General features: G+C 32.3%; 1 protein-coding gene across 1 annotated transcript in view; it reads right to left on the bottom strand.

The window, feature by feature from the left end:
• The window catches only part of CFAP221 (cilia and flagella associated protein 221), a 100,848-nt gene that overhangs the window by 21,868 nt on the left and 55,593 nt on the right, over nucleotides 1-23,387 (bottom strand). The window contains exons 14-19 of the mRNA XM_051985742.1: nucleotides 20,728-20,826; nucleotides 16,482-16,578; nucleotides 14,739-14,872; nucleotides 11,995-12,075; nucleotides 11,165-11,272; nucleotides 9,213-9,347 (exon numbers count right to left, since the gene is read on the bottom strand). Coding sequence (XP_051841702.1) covers nucleotides 9,213-9,347; nucleotides 11,165-11,272; nucleotides 11,995-12,075; nucleotides 14,739-14,872; nucleotides 16,482-16,578; nucleotides 20,728-20,826 — 654 coding nt within the window. The remainder of the gene's footprint in view (nucleotides 1-9,212; nucleotides 9,348-11,164; nucleotides 11,273-11,994; nucleotides 12,076-14,738; nucleotides 14,873-16,481; nucleotides 16,579-20,727; nucleotides 20,827-23,387) is intronic.

The following is a 23,387-nucleotide window of genomic DNA, read 5'->3' on the forward strand; positions in this document are numbered from 1 at the left end:
TTGTCATTTCTTATAGCATGATAATATGCCATCACAATTATATACCACAACTTATTTGGTCTTTCCCCAATTAATCTGCATCCCCTCAATTTGCAATTCTTTGCTACCATTAAAAGCATCTTTAAAATTCTATGATTAGTAAGTACAAGATTCCTAGAGAAATTTTTAAAAAAATTATTAGCTTCTATCTCAATCTGGAAAGGTTTGACTTTTTCAAAATGATAAAGGATACCAGGATTTCAAATGTCCTTATCCTTTACACATGTCAATTTCTTTGTTCTTACTTGAAGATGTCATTACATCTAACTTAGATTTGTATCATTCTCTTGAAAACATATGTTGGCCTACCACTGACATGATAGCTTAACCAGGACTTAGAATATGTGTTTCCAAATTTGATGAATTAGAGGAATTATTAAATAAGCAAACCTGTTTTAAAGAGCAAAATAAGCTTTCTGGTTTTGAAAACCACACAGACTCTTAAAACTCACTTTAAAAAGAAGACAAGTCAGGGAATGGCATTTGACGTATCAGGAAATGTCAATATTTAACTTTATTTTGATGATGTTTTTATCCAGGAAGGCTCCACTTGCATGTAGCATCTGGTGTACACAGAGGTCCTGCTCTTTACTAATTTCTAGCTGAGTTAACTAAGGAGTAAAGTAATGATCTCACATCTGAATATTTACCCAAATAGCAGATTGGCTGTGATTGAAAATATAGGTTATTTTTATTCTTCAGTTTTGGTTTTCATAAGAAAAAAAATCTGCTATTAATCTAAAGCCAAAGGATCATCTTTTGAAAATAGTTGCAATGAATATGAATGATTTAACTATTGCCAAGGCAATTTTGAAGGCTTCATAATGAAAAATTCTGCCTCCAGAGAAGGAGGAGTCTGAATAAAAATTGGAGCATACTATTTCTTAAAACTTTCTTGTGGATTTTTTGGTGATTCTTTTGTTTTCCTTCACATCACGATTACTATGGAAATGTTTTACATGCCTGCACATGTCTGATCTATATCAAAACTGCTTACTGTATCAAGTAGGCAAGAAGGGAAATAAAGAGGAAGAAAATTTATAATTCAAAATTTTAAGAGACAAATATTAAAAATTGATTTTACATTTAATTGTGTAAAATTAATTTTTAAAAAGAGTTGTAATGACTGCTTAAAGACAATCAAGCTGAAGGATTTAATGGCTCATAAAGCCTAAAAACTTCACCAGATCTATGAATCCCTCATCTCTTTACTTCAATCAGACTCTTATCATTATTGCTTCAGTTAAGGGGAAAAAAAAGCTAATTGGAATGTGCCTAAGGACTAATAATTATTGACTAATTCTGAAAGAATATAATATTTGGGAAGATCCTGTGAAATAGCAAACAAAACAAATCTCAAACTTATTACCTGGTTGTTAGAAAGGTAATTTAGGAGACACATTAATTTTTTGAGCCATTAAATAAATTATCAACTTATTAAATGATGGAGCCAAAGCATGAAATGGTTAACAGTGAATTATAGATCATAGATTTGGAGCTAGAAGACCAACAAGTCTATTCTTCTTATTTAACAAACTAGTGGCTCAAGTCAATGGAAATTTTTATTTCCCCAAAAAGTTTTGGTAACTTAAATAGTTAAAGATCTGAATGTTACTATTTTCAAAAAAGTATTGATTATTTTGTTATGGTAACAACTTTCTTAGATAGAGAAGAGATAGGCTTATAAGAGTATTGGGACTTACTCTCAGCAGATATACTACACTGGTTTGCCATTTCCTCCTCCAGCTCATTTTACAGATGAAGAAACAGAGGCAAAGAGGGTTAAGTAATTTGCCCAGAACCACACAGCTAGTGAATTTCTGAGGCTAGATTTTAACTCAGATCAGTCTTCTTGATTCTGGGCCCAGCACTCTATCCATTGCACCACCTGGATGCTCATTTTTCATACAATTTCTCTAGGTAAACAGTAGAAAACCTAACATGTTCTTTGAAATAAGATGAATGTTATTTGAGTCTTTAAAACCAGTATTTAAAATTTGCGTGAATAATGACAACTCACACTTACATAGCATACTTTGAGGATTGAAGAGCACTATCTCCATAATCATGAAAACTAAGTATAAACATATTTTTTTTAGATTTGTGATTTCATCATCTGTATGTAAATTTTTTCTATTGATGAAGACCAGCAATTTGAGAGAGTTGTTTAGGGCACTAAACTGTTAAGTCACTTACCAATGGTCAAATAACTAGTATATTTTAGATATAAGACTTAGTTTTCCCTACAACCTACTTTTAAAAAAATTTCTGAATATAAATATTAAAAAACCAAGCATTTCCATATTCATAACATAACACAAAAAGAGGACTCTATAGGAAACCATGAATCTCTATTTGGATTACTTGTTTAAAAAAAAAGTATTTAATAAATTCTACACATTGATTTTTAAAAATGTCCCATTTGTCTGTCTTTCCTTCTGAACTTCATACTGCTCTTCTCTGTGTATGTAAGAAAAATGCTACAATGTCTCTTTTTTTTTTGGTCAAACCTTCAAGAATCAGGAAAAATGATTTTGACTCAAGAAACCATAATCAGTGTGAAAGAAATGAGCCTGAGCAATTATCTAGAAAGACTGATGGAAAATATAATATTATTAATGCCAATAAAGGCTGTTAAATAATGGAGTAAAAACGCAATAAATTAAATGCTGAAACTGAAGAATTGGCTGATTCATAAGAGGAGTCCTGAAGATACTTATCACAACAGCATTTGTAGAGAAATGATAATGGCTATTTATGTGAAAGATTAATAAGCACATCAAGTCTTCTGAAGATATTTGTTATTCATTGATATTTGTTATTTAAGAGAAGTATTTATTACGCGATAGGTTTAAATTAGTTTGGAAAAAGCTGCAAGCTGAGAAGAAAAGAGGGGAAGTACAGGGTTTTGAAGATGCAGAGGTCAACTGGAATTAATATTACCCCAAAGACCATCTATTATCAAGTTTTCAAAATTTGAAGATTCAAGGATATTACAAATGAATACCATGATAAAAACTGGAATTCTGAATCTCTAAAAGTTTGAATTTTATAGGATTTTATTCATGAGATTCTATGTGGTTTTGGATCATCTCTAAAACAAAGTACATTTTTTATAACATAGCATTTTATAGCATGATTGCCCTGTGAATTTATTTTAGTGACTCTTTTGTTATAATAACTTCCTTTGGAAAGAGGAAGGTATATTACTTGAAATCCAAAATGTAAGACTTTTAATTATACAAAAGTAAATGGCTTTCAAAAATGACATTTTGAATTGTTTTTAATTGATATGTAGAGAATATTATATGACTCCCAATGTAAATATGATTACATTGTATTACATAGTATTATGACTGCCAAAATTTTTTGCTTTAATACAGACACTATTTAGATTTTTCATATTTAAAAATATATGTGATTTAGGGGTCAAGATGATAGAATAGTAGGAAACATTGTAGCAAGGAACTCTCCCTCACAAAAAAAAAAAAAATTCCTCTAAAGAGATCTAGAAAATAAACCAGAATGAAAACTGATAGGAAAGTCCAAAAAAAGACATTTTTCCTGTCCAGGTCATCATAGGGAGACAGTCTGAGCATAGGGACAGGTCTGAGAACATCAGGGATCAATATGGAGCCCATATTGCATGGAGCACACTAGGGAGACTGTGAACTAGGGTAAAGGGGGGGGGGTCTAGATCACTATTGGGACACCACCAAAGCCACCATGATGGGAACAGGTGCAAGCTTGCAACTCTGTGTGAACCGATGAGGAAACCTGTACCTGCACCAATCTGCCTCTCCTCTCAAGCCCTAAATGATATACCAAGAGAGGAGCAAGTTCAGAAGCAAGCAACAACAAAGGTGTGGCTCAGACCTCAGGGACAGAGTATGGTGTTCAGTTTCAGCCTCCCTAATTTTAAGCCTACAGAGAAATAACCAGGATAAGTATCTCAGGCCAAAGGGAAGCCTATACTTCCATTACTCTGACCCATCAGTGTCCCAGTTGGCCGACAGGGGTGGAGTACAGACACAGTCTATTATTGTTCAGACCCAAAACCAAGTCAGAAAAGTTCAGAACTTAGACCAGGGAGTCAGTGATTAGACTTGACCCAGGGTCAGACCACTTTGGGAGCCCTGAAAGCTTACAGATTCTCAGCCTGAGCTGTCTCCAAGAACTTGGAATAACACAAAACTTAGAATCAGCCCATACCTTCCCTATACACATATATAGAGTCCAGCCCTAATATCAAGTTACAAGTCATGTAGTGGTCTGGAAGAATTAACACATTTTTAAAAATCCTATCATAAAAAGTTGTTATGTTGATAAAAAGAGTCAGGGCACAAATCCAGAAGAAAAAAAAAAAATAAAAACAAATACAAGCAAAGCCTCAAGGAAAAAGACAGCTTAGGCACAAATTGAACTAGAATTCCTAGAAAAGATGAAGCAAGGATTATCTTTTTAAAAAAAGGTAAAAATATTTTTGTTAATGGAATAGAAGTATTAGAGGGGGAAATGGCAAAGAAATGAGAGCTATAGAAGGAAGAATTAGAATGGGAATAAACAGCTTGTTACAAAAACAAACAAGCAAACAAACAAAACAAACCTTGCCCAAGTAACAAACTCCCTAAAAATGAGAATGAATCAGATAGAAGCAATTATTCCATGAAACAAAAAGAAATAGTAAAATAAAGTGAAAAAACAAAACAAAATGGAAGAAAATGTATGGTATTTCATAACAAAAACCTAGAAAAACCTAGAAAACAGATTCAGAGAAAAAAAGTAAGAATCAACAGACAATTTGGCTGTTATGACCAAAACTAGAACCCAGACATTTGTAATTGAATAAATGTTAGAATTTTCATACTCTTTTAAAACCAGTAGACAAAAAGCAGAAATTGAAAAAATCCACTGTTCATCTCCTAAAAGGAACTTCAAAATGAAAACTCCCAAGAACATTATAATTAAAATCTAGAATGTCTAGGTCAAGGGAAAAAAATCTGTAAACAGCTAGAAATAAAGAATTTCAAGTACCAAGGAGCCACAATTAGAATCACATATAATTTAGCAGTCACCACTGTAAAGGAATGAAAAGCTTAAAATATCACATTTTAAAAAGCAAAGAATATAAGGTATAAAAATTACTTACCCAGAAAAACTAAGTTTAATGTTAGAGGGGACAAAATGAATCTTTAATAAAACAGAAAACTTTTAAACATTCCTGGTTAAAAGACCAAAGGTAAATAGAAATTTTAAAGTTCAAACATAGGAGTTAAAAGAAATAGGAAAAGGTAAACAAATGAATAATGATAAAAGACTAAAGAAACATAAACTACTTACATTCTATTATGGGAAAATGATACATGTGTCTCCTGTGAACTCTATTATCATCAGGGGCCATAGAGGGAATTAAATAGACAAAAGGCCTTAGAGTGATTTTTATTATATCTTGATCTTAAAAAAGAATGGAAAGGGAGGAGAAGAAAAATATTCTGGAGAAGAGAGGAGAGGAAAAAAAGGTTAGAGGAAAGAATCAAGGTGCACAAGTAGACATTTATACAAATCATGAGTAAAGAGTAGGAAGCAACAGCTGATTCTTGAATCTCATTTTCATCTAAATTGTCCAAAAGAGGGAATGATAAACACATAAACACATACCCAGTTAGATTCAGAAATATGTTTCTTTGTAGTAGCAAGGAACTAGAAACTGAGTGGATGCCCATCAGTTGGGGAATATCTGAATAAGTTGTGATCTATGAATATTATGGAATATTATTGTTCTGTGAGAAATGATAAGCAGGATGATTTCAGAAAGGCCTGGAGAAACTTACATGAATTGATGCTAAGTGAAGTGAGTAGAACCAAGAGAACATTGTATACAGCAACAACAAAATTATATGATCATCAATTCTGATGGATGTGGCTCTTTTCAGCAATGAAGTGATTTAGGCCAAATCCAATAGACTGCTAATGGAGAGAGTCACTGTGTTCAGAGAGAGGACTAGAGGGATGAATGAATGTGGATCGCATAAAATAGTATTTTCACTTTTTTGTTGTTTAGCTTGCTTTTTTTTTTCTTTCCCATTTTTCCCTTTTTGATCTGATTTTGCTTGTGTAGCATGATAAATGTGAAAATATTTATAGAAGAATTGCACATATTTAACATATATTGGATTACTTGCTGTCTAGGGGAAGGGGTGGAGGAGAAGGGAGGGAGAAAAATTTGGAACACAAGGTTTTGTACGGTTGAATGTTGAAAACTATCTTTGCATATATTTTGGAAAAAAAGCTATTATTTTAACAATTTTTTAAAAGAATACATTTTTGCTTGCTTTAAAAATGTTTCACTTAACAGGGAAAGGACAGAAGAAAGAAGGGGAAATTAGAGAAAGGATTAATTATTGGAAGGATTAGTCCAAAGCAAAACAAACCCTAAGGATTTAAGAAAATAGTTATAGTTCCTTTTTGAGATGATGTATTTGAGGTAATGTTTGAGGTAAAGTATGAGAATCTGAGGAGTACTGGCTGATGATGCTATATTTTGCTTAATATTTCAAAGCAAGTAATTGTTAATCATTAAGTAGCATTTTTTAATTCTTGTAATACTTCTATAATACTGAAATTTCAAATATAATATTCTAAAAGACACCTTGATCTTATTTTTAACCATGTTTAAGTTTCAAGAATTTCTGTAAAGATTTTCTATAGAAAAACTAGTGTGTATATTCACAGACTCATAAATATTAGTTAACCAAAATGAGTATGTTTTTTACTTAAAATATTCCTTAGTTTGAGGATTTATTAGTCATTTTTATAAAAGCAATTCAGATTCATTAAGGTTTGTGATTAGTTTTTATAATAGGAGATTGTTTATATGATCTCCTAAAATGGCATATGAGTTAAATGAAATATAATAAATGTTAATACTTGATAAGTTTGTTATGTATGATTTCTGCAATCTGTATTTATTCTGAAAAAGACATAATATTTAATAATAAAAATTTTTAAAATAATGTTGTCTATGGGTTTCCCCCTGATTTATTGTCAGATTATCTTTTATTTTTTAATTTCTGTGAAACACTGTCTGTTATATTTCAGTAGTTGCCAAAAATGTATTCCTTTTCTGAGGAACAGAAGTAGAATTAATTAATTCAATTTGGTATCTCATATTTAACATTAAAAAATAGAGCTTGTTGTAATCTCCCTACTCCCCCCCAAATTATTTTGACTTTCAAATTTCTATCGGCTACAAGATAAATGTTTTTGTTAAAACATTCCTTAAATGATGTCTTTGATTTATGCGTATAAAGATAAAAAAGCTACAATACCCCTCCTAAAAAAAAAAAAAAAAACCCACAGCAAAAATAAATAAAACAAGCCTAGAGGAAGTTCTCAAGTCTGTCATGACTATAGTTCTGAATCACTGTGAACTGAATTAGCTGGTATTGACAGATGTTGATTCTTAACAATTGCACAAATAGCATGATTTCAGTTCCCTGACATGTAATTATTTCCTCAATGATGTCAACACAGGTTGGATTTATCACATTACTTTGTAATGTATGTACTACTTGATACTGTCAAGTCAAAAATATTTAATAAGTACCTCTTATGTTCCAGGCACAATCCTAAATACTGGAAATTCAAAGAAATGCAAAAACAATCTCTACCCTAAAAAAGCAAATAGTCTAATGGGAAGCGGCAATATGAAACGACTATAAACATACATGAAATAAACATCTGTATACACATATATGTACATAGTGAATTGAAGATAATGTAAGAAGTAAAGATTTAGCATTCAAGGGAACAGGAATGAGATCTTGTAAAAGAGTGGATTTTACTTTGATAGTTGAAGGAACTCATAGAAAATCAGGAGACAAAGATAAAGAAGAAGAGCATTCCAAAGATAAGGGTCAGCTATGTAAGAACTCAAGCAAAGGAAGTAAAATAGTGTCAGTGGATCATTGAGTACATGGTGGAAAAATTAAAGATATAATGAAGAATGGAAAGATAGTAAGGAATTAGATGATTAAGGGCTTCAAAGTTAAACATAGGATTTTATATTTGATCCTAGAGGTATATTGAGTTGCTAGTGACTTGTGAATGGGAGGGAAGGAGTTTGACAGATCCATGTTTCAGGAAGATTAAATAGATTGGAATGGGGAGAGAAGTGAGTCAGGGAGATCAACCAACAGGCTATTGTAATTGTCCAGGTATGAAGTAATGAGGACCTCAAAAAGGATAATGGCCAGGAGAGAAGGTAAAATTAGCAGTATTGAGACACAGACTGGATATGGGAGTGATGAGAGAGAGTGCAGAATTGAGGAGTTGTAGATGAAAGAAATAGGGAAGTTGGAAAGAGGTAAAAAAAAATTTTGGAGAAGAAAAATACTATGATTTCAGTTTTGGATATATTGAATTTAGATTATAGTTTTGTAAAAATAAAGTTGAGTGGCAAATCATCAAGGTTTTCAAGTTTGCATTAGAAGCTGATAGTTCTCAATGGTCTCCATATTTCTATTTAATTACAAAGGTAACTTTCAACCCTGTTTGGTAGATAATATGTATATTAGTTTCCCTCTTTTACAGATGAGAAATTGATATTCAGGGATCATGATCATGATCATACCCATTATAAGTAACAGAGAAAAAGTCCATATAATGCTGACTTCCAACATTACAGAAACTGACAGATAAAAGTTAAAAAAAAAAAAAAGCATTTGGAGATGGGAAACTTCAATCCTAGCTTTCATTTGCTAGCTTGATGATAGGCAACTCATTCCACTTCCCTGAGGTGTCATAGATTTCTTCAAGAGTGCATCAGATCATGTGAACTTGATAGTCCCTATTAGTTCTAACCTTTTTCCAGTTTTGTGATCTTTAAGAAATAAAGTGGGAGAGATTAACTTTGTTAATTCTGGTGGCATTTCACTGATCTCTTGTCAGAGTAGTCAGAGGCCACAGTACCTATCTTCAGAATCAAAAGAACACCAGAGTTATTAATGGTGGAGAAGCAGAAAGAAATGCTCTAACAATCAGTATATAATTTCAAAGATCAACCGTAGTTAAATTCACTTTAAGAAACACCAGTTAACCTTTGTTTTTTCCTAAAGAAATTATTGAACTGCAACAAGGCACAATGAGACTAAGTTCCTACTGCTTTTACTTACAAAAATACAGAGTGGATGATAGAATGGAGGCTTGAGTAGAGTGTCAGGAGCAGTCAGATTCAATAGTGATAATTTTCCATAGGATATTAAGTTGTCTTCAGTTTTCTGTGGTAACACTGTAGGGATCATCTCCTCCTTTAAAATGACCAGATAAAAAGTTAAAGAAAATGGGGGGAAAGATTCATTATTTAATAAATAATTATTTAATTAGGCAACATCTTAAAACACAGACTTCCATGAATTCCAGCTCAGTGGGTAAACCTAAACATAAGATAAAGACAATTTTTAAAAAAAGATAGAAGGAAAATAGAATAATGCATTTATCTCAACTGTGAAAAGGTGGCATATTATTTTCTATTCAACAGATAGAATTATATAAGTATAAGTACTTATAATTCCATGTAAGTAGTAGAGGCAGGAATTGAAGGCAAATTCTTCCTGACTCCAAGTCTATTGCAATATCCATTTTCCCTGCTGTTTTCTCAGATGTGCTTTATTACATTAATTTTTTTTAAAGAAAAAGTATTCCAGAATGTGTGAGATCTCACAATGTAGTTGATACAAATTGTATCCATCCATGCTTGCTCATTCTATGTGACCAACCCATGTCCTCTCATAAATTTGATAAAGAGAGCCTATTCAGTGGGTTGAGGACCTTGCTTATGTTCTCTTTACATTTGTGTGGATACACTGGAAAAATATGTTATGCATTGGTTGTCTCTCTCCCTTGCTATATAATCAACCACTCTTTTATTAGGTCATTTTCTGATGAGTGATATCTCATTGTAGCACATGATAGATTAAAAAAATTTGCTATCTAAAGTATATAATTAACATTTAAAAAAACACAAGGATAACTTCCAATCCATGACAGACAAATAATCAAAGGATAGGAATGGATAATTTTCAAAAGAGAAAACATGAATTATTCACAAAAATGTGAAAAATGCTAAAACTCACTAATATTCAAAGAGGGTTCAGAGAACCAACTCACTCTCATAAAATTTCTAAAAATAATTAAAGCAGCAAAACTCAATGCTGGCAGCATTTTGTAGAAACATTTCCAGTAGAATTTTAAACTTTCAGAATTTACATAGCAAGCCATCTTGCAGTATACATTAAGAGTAAAAAAAAATTAAAAATTTTCAAAATTTGTATGACAAGAAATCTGCTGTATATCATAAAAGTAACAAAAATAATCATAATCATTGGACTCAATAATTTCATTACTAAAAATATGCTTAGAAAATGTTATTTAAAACCAAAGCAATGGTTCAGGGATTTTTCCGGTGATTTCTTGTAATCTCTCTGTCTCTTTCTCTCTCACACACATACAGACAGCCACACACCCACACACTCACTGTAAAAGTAATTTAAATGTCCAACAACAGGAGAATATTTAAATTAATGGTGATAGATTAATGTAATGGAATACTATAGTCCAATTGAGAATTATAAGTATGAGAATATAACTAAATTTGGAAGATTATTTATGAAATAAAGCAAAGAAAAAAATAGCACCAGAAGAACACTAATTATGACCATAAAAGGGAAAAAGTAAATGAGAATTAATGGACAAACAAAAATCCTAACGGACATCAAGATGGAGTAACTGAAAAATTATAATACCTTACAAATTAATTAAAATGAAGGGTATCTAGGTGGTGCAGCAGATTAGAGCACTTGGCCTGGTATTAGGCAGATTTGAGTTCAAGTTCGGTCTCATAAAAGTACTAGCTGTGTGACCCTGAGCAGGTCACACCACCAATTGTCTTGGGAAAAAAACCCTAACAAATTAATTAAAAATGTCAATCATTACTAATCAAGTTTAGTTATATTGCTATTCAATGTTAAATTAATAAACTACTTGCAAAGAAATGAGTTATATTTTGTCCTAGAATGATATTTAAAATTACAATTGAAAATGATTATTAGAGATTTTGACACATTACCAAAGCTCCCTGTTTTAGCTGTCGAGCAAGTTTTTGAGGTTTATAATTCCACGAGCATTGCTGGATACAATATGGTTTGTATCCCATGGTAGTATAAACTTGAGGAACCTGAAAAGGAATAATACATACTGAAATGCAAGATGTAGGTGAATTTGGCATTCTGCAATGTAAACTTATCATTCTTAATCTTTACTGAAATTGATGATACTTATAGGCAAAAGCCAGTTTAAGAGAAATATGATGAATGATGGCTTAGTGGTGGTCACATATAGTAATTATATTTCATTAAAATTCCATAAAAATTCTGTCACATATAATTCTACTAACTCCATACATAGATAACATGTAGTATGACTATGGAGACCAATTTTCATAAATAACAATATAGCAAATAACAGCAATGTCCTTTTTTATTAATCTGAAGCTGCAGTTTTATTGGTATGGGGAGTTGCCAGTTGTGAAAATTCCTTTACTGATATGGACTGGTAAGTCATTTGCAACCTTTAGTATCAGAGAATAGTGTGAGCCCACTGAGAGTTTAAGTACCTTGCCCATAGTCACACAACAATCTTGAAGCTGTGTCTTCTTGATAACACGGACAGCTCTCTTTCAAATATACCATACTGGCTCTTAGTCATAGTAAAATAACAGTAGAGAGATAAATCACAGAGATATAAATTGGAGGTATTATGTGTAATCCATTTGCTGGGTAAAAAGCTGAAATAATTCTTGATTAACTCAAGAATAATTCTGTTCCCTTTTTCATAATCAAAACTACTTAAGTAGTTTAAACAGCATATTGACAAAATGTTTCATGAAATGTGACCAACCTGCAAGTTAAGAAACTGGTGACTTTGTTTGACTTGAACCTCTGATGATTTAATGGGCACTAGTCCAAGTCCATCAGAAGCCTGAAATTTAAAAAATTAATGATGCAGATGTAATTTAATCAATACTAAGCAAATATGGCAATGTTTGCCCTGTCTATTATACTTTAAAATATGAATTTCATAGAATAATCAATTTTGAAAGGTTCTTTTGTACCCATTTTGTATAATTTTTATTTTCAGGTGAGGATTGAGAGTGAAGTGGAGTAACTTCAGCCTGGACAAGGCATTCTTGGGCCAGTGCTAGTCATCATGAAAGATATAATGGACATTTGATAAGTATAGCTCACATTTGATAAATCAATCAATCTTGAAAAAAAATCCAAAAATTTATCAGCTCACAATATCATTTTTTTCTATCAGCCTAAATATTATCATGGAAAAAATTGGAGTTCTATTTCACTTGTCCAATAAATGTGCTTATTGTCATGGAACTGTAGTTATTTGCAAGGCCCAGCTTTTGGTAATGGGCCCAACACAAACATTCACTTCCTTTCCTGGGCATATTATATCTGCTGATCTATACAAAGGCCCTTTTTGTAGAATGGAATAAGTTCCTAATTTAATTCACCAACTTCTCTAGTAAGAGCTTGATATTTTTCTGAAAAGTTAATGTGTGAAAGTCCACATTTGCTGAAGCAAATAAGTGGGGCTGCTTTGCAAAGGAGTATACATTTTGTAAAGTTAAGGCCATTTTGCCAGTTTTTCTTCTCAGTATGTCTCCAGGAGGCTTGTTAATTGTAATTGAAGGAAATGGAAAGAAGCTGTTGGTTCTCTAAATTTGCTGGTGGTCAGAGGAAACATTGAGAATGTGACCATGAAATCTTTCCTAATTATTCAAAGGTAGGAATAAAATAGATATCTATAATAATGTATTTTTTAAAAAGCTAAGCACTATATTCTCTTTCTTTTATTACCTAGGAAATTACTGTCCCTGTACAGACCAGTTTTTTTCAACGTACTGCATTGTGTTAGACTAAAAACAAGATGACATTCCCTTTTTAAGTAATGTAATTTTTCCACAACTGAACTGATTGTTTTAATTAATAAACTCTGATAACACCTGAGTACGTTTTACTGATAAAAAGATTCCAGTTCCAGTACTTCCTCTAGCAAAGGCCTGATATTCTCTGACAACTTTAGGCCTGTTCTTCCCTTATTGCTTTCTAAATTTAAAACACTCCGTAAGACATTATTTCCAAAGGCAAACAATAGGTTTGCATTCCTATGAGACTGGAGGAAACTGACCAAACTAATAAATCATTAAGACACTCCCCCACCAAAGCCTCTTATAACTTTATGCTTTCAATTTAATTAGATTAAAAATTTGGCCCAGCTACCATAAAAATGCTTCCATCAAACTGCTAGTCCAACATTTGTCTACAGTGTGGAATTCACATTCAAATAAATCCATGATTTTTCAAGTTGCAATACACAGAGTGGAGACCACTCTTTTGGGAACTGAGAGCTCTAACTAGAAGAAGAAAAGATCTGAAATCATCAATTCTGAGAGACAAATTTTCAGAAGGGAAGCATATTTCTATGATGATCAACAAATATAAGTGATTCTAAGCCTAAGGTATGATTTTTTTTTTTATTCTGAACTTAAATACTGAAAAACTCCCCATTTTTATACACACAATAGAACAGGGATTCTACATAAAATTGTGAATCTCCATTTCACACTGCTTACTTTAAAAAAATGTATATAATAAACTCTGCATATTACTTTCAAATTTGTCCTGCTTGTCTAGGCCCTGAAAAAAATGTTTCATTGGCCCTCTTTGTGTATGTGTATGTGTGTGTGTGTGTGTGACTACTAATTTTTACTACTAACTGCACCTCAGTCTTTCCCTTCCTCATCCCAATTAAAAAGAAAAAAAGGGGGAGAGGAGAAAGTTCTTTTTAACAAATTAGTATAGTTACACAAAATGAATCATGTCATTGTATTGATCAGAATTAAGTCTCTGAGTTGTTTATCATGTAGTTGTTCTTGTATAAATTGTTCTTCTGGTTCTATTTACTTCATCCTAAATCTACAGACTGGAAGCCCTCTCCCTTCTCAGCCTTACAGAAATTCAGCTAGTCTACCAAAATGGTCAATGTCAGTAGAGTAGCTGCTTCATCTTGAAAACTACAGGTTTAATGCTAATGTTTATGATTGTGCTTCTATATTCATATTGCTAAAACATCAAAGCAGAAAGCACATAATAAATTTATAGCTAGTTATTTTTATTGAGAAGATTAATCTGAACTTCAATATATCAATATTCTATGAGTTCATTTATGTTTGTGTATATTTCCTCTGCCAATAATACAAAGTGCAACTTCCATTAGCAGGCTGTTTTCAAGAGTTTCAATAACCAAAAAATTCAATGGCCAGAAACCAATCTGGCGAGGTACCTTTCTGAATTTGGTTAGGTCAGCCCTCAGAAAGCAGACCATCACCGGGCCCCTACGTCAATATTCCTCCATCTTTGGAGGGCCTGCTTGTGCTCAAGCGATAGAGCCAGGGACAATCCAGGTCCACAATGAAGCATTAGTATATGGCTCTATTGGAAGGTTAATTTGCAATGGTTTATTAATCACATTCCAAATATCAAAAGATCAGAAATACTGGTCTATTAATTTAGTCATGCAGCATTTGTATCTCCAAAAACTTCTTCAGATATATATTTTTTACCTACCAATTCATCAGACTTTTGATCAGAAGAATGAGGAGGAAATTTAAAAGGCAATATTTCCTCTTTTGTCACATGAAAATGGATAGTAGATTCATCGAGACTCATAGCATATGGACAAGTGGATTTTGATCCAAACTCTGTCATAGGAAAAAAAGAAATAATTGAATCTTAGAATTAGAAAGCAGAGCTTAAGAGATGCATGATCTTTAGTAAATCAGACATTTCACCTTTTAGAGTCTTCATTTTCTTATCTGTCAAATGAAAAATTTGGACCAGATGAAGGTCTTTTTCCAGCTATGTGTTAATGGGAACTTAAATAACCTACTCTAGCTTTCTTATTTGATAGATGAGGAAACTGAGGCTTATTTGAGATAAAGTAACTTTTGTTCACATTGACAAAATAAATTTGCAGCAATAAACTTGGGACTAGAAATGAGATCTATTAACAGTCCTTTTTTCTATTAGGTTTCTTAAAAATTATATATATATATAGATAGATAGATAGATAGATAGATAGATAAATTTCTCACATCCCATCCTTCCCTCAACTGTTATGTAGCACAATAGGACCCTAGGCCTAGAACTAAAAAGGGCTGCAGAAACCTTCTGCATCCTACATATAAAGAAATTGAATCAGAGAATTAGTAACTTGCTAAAGGTCACACAAGCAGAAAGGCAATATTTAAACCAAATCCTACAACTCTGGAGACAATGTTCTCTCCATTATACCACAATGCCTCCCATTAACTATTTTGATAAGAATTATGAGAAAAACTTTCCTCTCCACCTAAGCACACACACTTACCTCCCCAATCTTTCTGAAATGATAATATTTACTCTTGGTAGATACTCTGCTGATCGATATACATTTTGTCTTTGTCAGGGCATAGAGAATATGTGAAAAGAGTACTTAAAATATTTTATACAGCTGTATATTTATTTATAGACATAGTGATTCCTTGTTAACAAAGGGACATTTCTTTTATTAGAAACTTCAAAATCTAAAGTAAAATATAGGAAGCATGGTTTTTAGGACATCAGATAAAGAGATTATTATGTTAATAATAATACTTGATGTTTACATGGAATTTTAAGATTTGTAGAGTACTTTATATTCATCATTTTATCTGATCTCACAAGCTTGTGATGTAGTTATTTCTACACTACATTATGAAGTATCAAAGTGATATAATGGATAGATCACTAGGCCTGGCATTAGGATGATCTGAGTTCAAATTCAGCCTCAGATACTTACTAGTTGTGTGATCCTGAGCAAGTCACTTACATATTATAAAATGAGGATCATAACAGCACCTACTTTGCTATTATGTTGCAGGGATCAAATGAGATAAAATAGTAAAGTTCTTAGTATCATACTTGGCATATAGAAGGCACTTAATAAATGCCTGTTTCCTTCCCCAGGGTCACACAGCTAATAATTATCTAAGGAGAGACTCAAACTCAAATCTTTGTATTCCATATCTACCACTTTCTCTGTTATACCAAGTTGCCCTCACCTCCTGCTTCTGACATTCCATGAAACAGAAATTATGCATAGAAAGTATTTTTGTCAGTTCTTTATGTTTTGTTATGCTCAGCTGTAACTAGCGACGGCTAGATTTTGCATGATTTATGATTATTTAAAACATTTTTAACGTGGCTGTTGTCAGCATAAAGATCCTTTATTTTTTGTAGATTTACTTATGGAAACCTACTGTATTTATATAATTGTAGCTTTATTCAAACCTGTCTTTCTTTCTTCTTCAAATTTTCTTAATACCATTTGCTTGTCTACTTTATGAAAATCATCTAATTTTTTCTGTAGTCTTTTTCGAATCAGGATCTAGAATAATAAAAAAGTTTTTGAATTAATAATCTGGACATGTTAAATTTGGTATTCAATTTATATGTCACAATGTAATCTCTCTCTATTTGAAGACTTGGCATATAATAAAAGAACTAAAATGGTTATCATCATATTGTTGCATAAAGGTCTGGAGATTTTAGTGGAAAGTAAACTCAATATGAGCCAATGGTATGACACAACACCAATGACACTTTAAAAGTCTCAAATTTTTTTTGACTGTAACAACTTTTAGTGACCACCTAGCAAATCATAAAAGGGCTGTGATCTATATCCATGGAAGAAAACTCCATAATGATGATATCACAGATGGCAGAGTAACAAATAGAATTTTTAAGAATTAGAAGAAACCTTGAATCTTATGAAGACATACTTTTAAATGGATTTATTATGTTTATTACCAGTAGTCTTTTTGTACACATGACCAATACAATCAAAAACCCTCATTTTCAAATTGTGGGGATACTGTTATTGAGTTATGGGCTAAGATACTGGTTTTTGTTTATTTGGGATGTGTAGTCCTCACATAGTGTGAAGCATTACTATACTATCTTTATTGCTTGCAATAAAAACATGAATCAGAATAATCCCAAATATAAACAAAACTGGTTAAAAAAAAAAGAAATAGGTGATTAGGCCCTTAGAATGAGTAACTACAGTTGAGAATTGAAATTAGCTCTAGGTTTCCAGGATGCTAACATTTTTATATGACCAAGAATTCTCATTCTGGTACCACATAAAGAGTTCTCTGATAAAAATCATCTAGTCTTCTACTTCTTATTCTCTTCTAAACTCTCTAAAGTCTGTCAGTCTGTCTGTCTATTATCATTCATCCAAAGTTAGCAATGATTTCTTAATTGACAAATCTAATGATCTTTTCTTAATCCTCATTTTTTCTTGACTTCTTGAGGTTGTTGACACCACCTCCTACTTCACAATTTCTCCTCTCTGGATGTTTGTGACAATGCTCTCTCTTCATTTTCCTTCCAACTGATGATATTCCTTTTCTGATAAGACTCTGACCTAGGCTCTCTTCTCTTTTCTCTTTATACTGTCTGGCTTAGTGATCTCATTAGTTCCCATGGGATTCAATTATCATTTATATATAGGTGATTACTAATTTATTTCTGACTATTTATTGGACATGTTAAACAGGATGTTTTATATATATGTCTCAAGCCCTTTTCTCTTCTGAACATCCTGATTACTGTTGAGTGCTACCTTTAGTGTAATTTAATACATTAATTACAAAAAACTTTTTTTCTTGAAGTTTTAGTTTAAAAACATATGGCATGAATAACACTGAATCTCGAAAAACCTTGTGTTCCAATTTTTCTCCCCTTCTCTCCACTCCCTCCCCTGGATGGTATGTGAAACATGGTAAAAATATTTGTTTAATGCAATACAGGCATATATATTTATACAATTATCTTGCTGCACCAAAAAAAATCAGATCAAAAAGTTAAAAAATGAAAAAGAAAATAAAATTCAAGCAAACCACAACAAAAAGAGTGAAAATGATATGTTGTAATCCACCCTCAGTTCCTACAATTCTCTCTCTGGATGTAGATGGCTCTCATCATCATGAGATCATTGGAACTGTCCTGCATCATCTCATTGTTGAAAAGAGCCATGTCCATCAGAATTGATCATCATATAATTTTGTTGTTGCCATGTATAATGATTTCTTGGTTCTGCTCATTTCACTTAGCATCAATTCATGTAAGTTTCTCCAGCCCTCTCTAAAATCATCCTGTTGATCATTTCTTACAGAATAATAATATTCCATAACATTCATAGACCATAATTTATTCAGCCATTCTCCAACTTAATGCGCATCCACTAAATTTCCAATTTCTTGCCACCACAGAAAGGGCTGCCACAAATATTACAAAAAGCCTTTATTAAGGCTCTTACAAATGAGATTTGGTGCAATGCAATAAAAAGAGAATACCAGGATGTATCAAAGGAGACAACAAGTATGGGACCAGATTGTAGACAGCTTTGAATACAAAATTAAGGAACTGGAATTTTATGCTATAGGGAATAGGGAGCCACCAAAAGTTTTTGAGCAGAAGAGTGACATGATAAAGTATGTTTTTCTTTTTAAAAATAATTTATTTTTAATATACATTGCTTTATGAATCATGTTGGGAGAGAAAAAATCGGAGCAAAGGGAAAAATCATGGTAGAGAAAAAAAACAACAGAACAAAAGTGAACACAGCATGTGTTGATTTACACTGAATTTCCATAGTTCTTTTTCTGGATGCAGATGGAATTTTCTGTCCTAAATCTATTAGGATTGCTTTGGATCACTGAAACCACAGTTGATCATTGCACATTCTTGCTATTATTGTATACAATGTATTTCTGGTTTTGCTTGTCTCACTCAGCATCAGTTCATGTAAATCTTTCCAGGCCTTTCTAAAATCAGCTTGTATGTCATTATTTATAGAATAATATTCCATTATCTTCACATACCATAACTTATTCAGCCATTCCCTAACTGATGGGTACCTATTTATTTTCCACTTCTTTGCTATCACAAAAAGAGCTGCTACAAACATTTTTGCACATGTGGGTCCTTTTCTCTCCTTTATGATCTCCTTGGGATACAGATGCACGAGTGGCACTGCAGGGTCAAAGGGTATGCAGTTTTATAGCCCTTTGCACATAGTTCCAGATTGCTCACCACAATGGTTGGATCATTTCACAACTTCATTAACAATGTATAAGTATCCCAGTTCCCCCACATCCCCTCCAACATTTATCATTATCTTTTTTCTGTCATCTTAGCCAATCTGAAAGGTATGAAGCAGTACCTCAGAGTTTCTTTAATTTGCATATCTCTAATCAATAGTGATTTAGAGCATTTTTTACATATTAATATAATTGGTTATAATTCTGTCATCTAAATCTGTTCATATTCTTTGACCATCTATCAATTATGGAATATCTTATTCTTATAAATTTGATAGTTTTCTATATATTTTCTATATTTTTATTATTAAATGTATATATTTATATATTCTTTATGTTTATATATATTTAATATATATTCTATGTATTGAGACCTTTATAAAAAACACTGCCTGTAAAGATTTTTTCCTAGCTTTGTACTTCCCTTTTAATTTTGTTTCTGTTGATTTTGTTTTGAAAAAAAATTTTTAATTTAATGTAATCTAAGTTATCCATTTTGCTTTTCATAATATTCTCTAGTTCTTTTTTGGTCATAAATTCCTCCCTTCTTCCAAGATCTAATAAGTAAATTATCCCTTGTTCTCCTAATTTGTTTATATCATCCTTTATGCCCAAATTGTGTGTCCATTTTGACCTAATTTTGGTATGGGGGAGGCGAAATGTAGATCTATGACAAGTTTCTGACTTATTATTTTCTAGTTTTCCCAGAAATTTTTGTCAAATGGTGAGTTCTTAGTGAGTTCTATTCCTGAAGCTGGAGTTTGGTGGTACTAGACTACTACAGACATTGATTATTGTGTCATGTATATCTAATCTATTCCACTGATCCACCACTTCATTTTTTAGCCAGTACCAAATAATTTTGATGACTGTTGCTTTATAATATAGTTTTAGATTTGGTGCTGCTAAGCCACTATACTTTGTATTTTTTTCATTAATTTTTTGAATATTCTTGACCTTTTGTGTGGTGTTCTTTTTCTGCTTTAAAATATATTTTTGTAAATATTCATCCATTTTGGTTAGATTGTTGGATTTGCTGCCATAGAGTTGTGCATATTTACCTAATTATTGCTTTAATTTCTTTTTCATTGGTGGTAAGTTCACCCTTTTAATTTTTGATGCTAGTGATTTGGATTTTCCTTTACTTTTTCTAATGAAATTAACCATATGTTTATTTTGTTGGTTTTTTAAAGTATGCTTTTCAAGAAAATAAATCTGGCCATGAAAATAGCTAGAGCAGGGCAGAAAGCCACACTCTAGTGCCAAGTCCATTAGAAATCTGTACAGACTGAGAGAACAGCCTAATCTCTCTACTTTGATTCAGAATTATTTTCTTTAGAAATAAACCAAACAAAATATATCAAACCAGCTGTATACTTTCTCTGTGTTGATGACTAAAAGATCCCCATTCCAATTGTAAACCTTACCTTTCGTGCTGCTTGTTGAAATCTCTTTTGCATCATATATTTCTTAAGCCAAGGATTATTAACAAGAAGATCAAATTTTGGAAATAACAATGGTTTTTCCTATAGGGAAGAAAATTCTGAAAGTTATTATTTCTCACATTGCAAACCAGATGAATATTAATTGATCCATTCATTAATTATCTAATCCAAAGGATTAAGCATTGATGATACGGATAGCACTGGGAGAAAACCAATCAGGTTAAAGGAGATAATAAAAAAAAGGAAGACACAATTTCTGGTCTTAAGAAATTAATGTTGGTGGGAAAGACCAAAATATATGTGTGTATATGTTTGGGGATATCTATTTAAATATGGATGTATGTATGTATGTATGTATCTCCAGAAACAATTGCAAACACAAAACTGAGAGTAACATAGCTACAGCAGAGCAGACAGTGAAACCACAAAAGTTAGATCAGAGAAGGGGTCCCAATCTTCTATTAGAATCTCCAAATGTTTTCTTTACAAAATAAATTTCATACAAAAATGCAAAGAAATGTAAGATAATGCAAATGGGTTGAAATTAGTAACAGATATAGATTAGTAGAAAAAAATAAATAAAATAAAATAAATATAAATAAATATAATAAATAGAAAAAAGATGTTTTTGAAATGAGGAATGGCAAACATATAAGAACACGCAAGACTTGTTATAGATATTAAGATTGACTTAGCCAGAAGATGTCATTCCTGACTCTTCTTTATCTTCATTCTCTTCATGTCCTACCCGCACTAAAAGCCAATCAGTTATTATGTTTTACTGATTCTAGCTCCATGGTTAGCATACATCCATTATCCATTTCTCTCCATTCATGTGTTCCATCTTATTTCGAGTGTTCATTGCCTTCAGCATGGACAACTGTGATAGTCTTCTAAATGATCCCCCTAATCCCATTCATCATTTCTTTAATACAGGTCCTTATTATCTCCTACTAACCAGACTACTACAATAGCCTTCTAGTTGTTCTCTCTCCCTCCCTCTCCCTTTCCCTTTCCCTTTCCTTCTCACTCCTCCCTGTTCCTTTCCCTTTCGCTTTCTTCCACCCTTTCCCTCTCCCTCTTCACCTTCTCTCCTCTCCTTTCCTTTCTTCTCTCTATTCTTTCCTCTTTCTCTTTCCCACTCCTTTCTCCCTCTTTCTCCTCTCTCTCCTCTCCTTCTTTCTTCTCCCTCCCTCCCTCACTCTCTTTCTCCCTCTTCCTTTCTCCTTCTCTCTCTTTCCTCTCTCTCCTCTTTCTCTCTCCCTCTCCTCTCTTTCCTCTCTCTCCCTCTCTCTTCTTCTCCTTCCCTCCCTTCCTCCCTCCCTTCCTTTCTCTCTCTCTCTCTCTCTCTCTCTCTCATTCCAATCTATCCTCTAAATAGCTGCCAAATTTTCCTAAAGCATAAACCTGGCCATAATCATTTCCTTACCCAATAAACTCTGGTTGTTCCCTTTCAATGCTAGAATCAAATGTAAAATTCTCTAGTTGGCATCTAAAGTCCTTCACAATCGTCTCCTAATCTAGCTTTCCCATCACATTAAGTCTCATTCTTTTCACATACACTGTGCTCTAGCCAAGTTTGGTTTCTTATTATTCCTTATATATAACACTCATTCTCCTATTTTTGCATGGATTATCCCCTAAGCCTGGAATAAACTCTCTCCTCATGTCTGTCTTTTAGAATAACTAATTTCTTTCAAAGTTCAGCTCAAGAACTATTTTCTTTTTTATTTATTTATTTGTTTATTCATTCATTCATTTATCTATTTATCTATCTATCTATTTATTTAGTTGAGGCAATTGGGGTTAAGTGACTTGCCCAGGGTCACACAGCTAGGAAGTGTTAAGTGTCTGAAATCAGATTTGAACTCAGATCCTCCTGACTTCAGGGCTATTGCTCTATCCACTGCACCTAGCTGACCCAAGAACTACTTTTGAAAGAAAGCTTTCCTGATTCCCCCAGCTGCTACTGTTTCCCCCTCCAAGTCATAATCTTATCAAATATACATGTACGTATATATATAATATTGCATATATAATAATATATAACTATATAATACATATATACATGTATGTATATGCATATATATGTGTATATAGAAATAATATACACACATATACATATACACACATATTTTTATACTTCTATCTTCTTTTTTATTCTAAAAATTATTTTTTGAATAACAATAGATTTATTTTGACATAGAATAGTGTTCTTTCTTAAATAGTATTTTATTTTTTCCAGATACATGCAAAGAAGTTCTACACATTCACCTTTGCAAAACCTTGTGTTTCAAATTTTTCCCCCTCTCTCCCCCAACCCCCTTCTCTAGGCAGCAAGCAATCCAATATAGGTTAAACATGTATAATTCTTCTATTTCCCTATTTCCTATTCATCATGTTGTGCAAGAAAAATCAGATCAAAGGAGGAAAAACCACAACAAAGAAAAAAATAAGCAAACAAATACTTGTTGCCTCTTCTAATAGAATATAACAAGCTCCTGAGTGTAGAGATTATTTTAGTTTTGTCATTGGTTCCCCAGCATCTAGCATACTGCTTGGCACATTTAATACTTATTAAATGCTTATTAATTGATTTACTAAAAAAGAAAAAATAAAGAAAAGATATCAGCACTATTTTG

This window comes from Antechinus flavipes, chromosome 3 (assembly GCF_016432865.1).
Source record: "Antechinus flavipes isolate AdamAnt ecotype Samford, QLD, Australia chromosome 3, AdamAnt_v2, whole genome shotgun sequence".
In the NCBI taxonomy this organism is placed as follows: domain Eukaryota; kingdom Metazoa; phylum Chordata; class Mammalia; order Dasyuromorphia; family Dasyuridae; genus Antechinus; species Antechinus flavipes.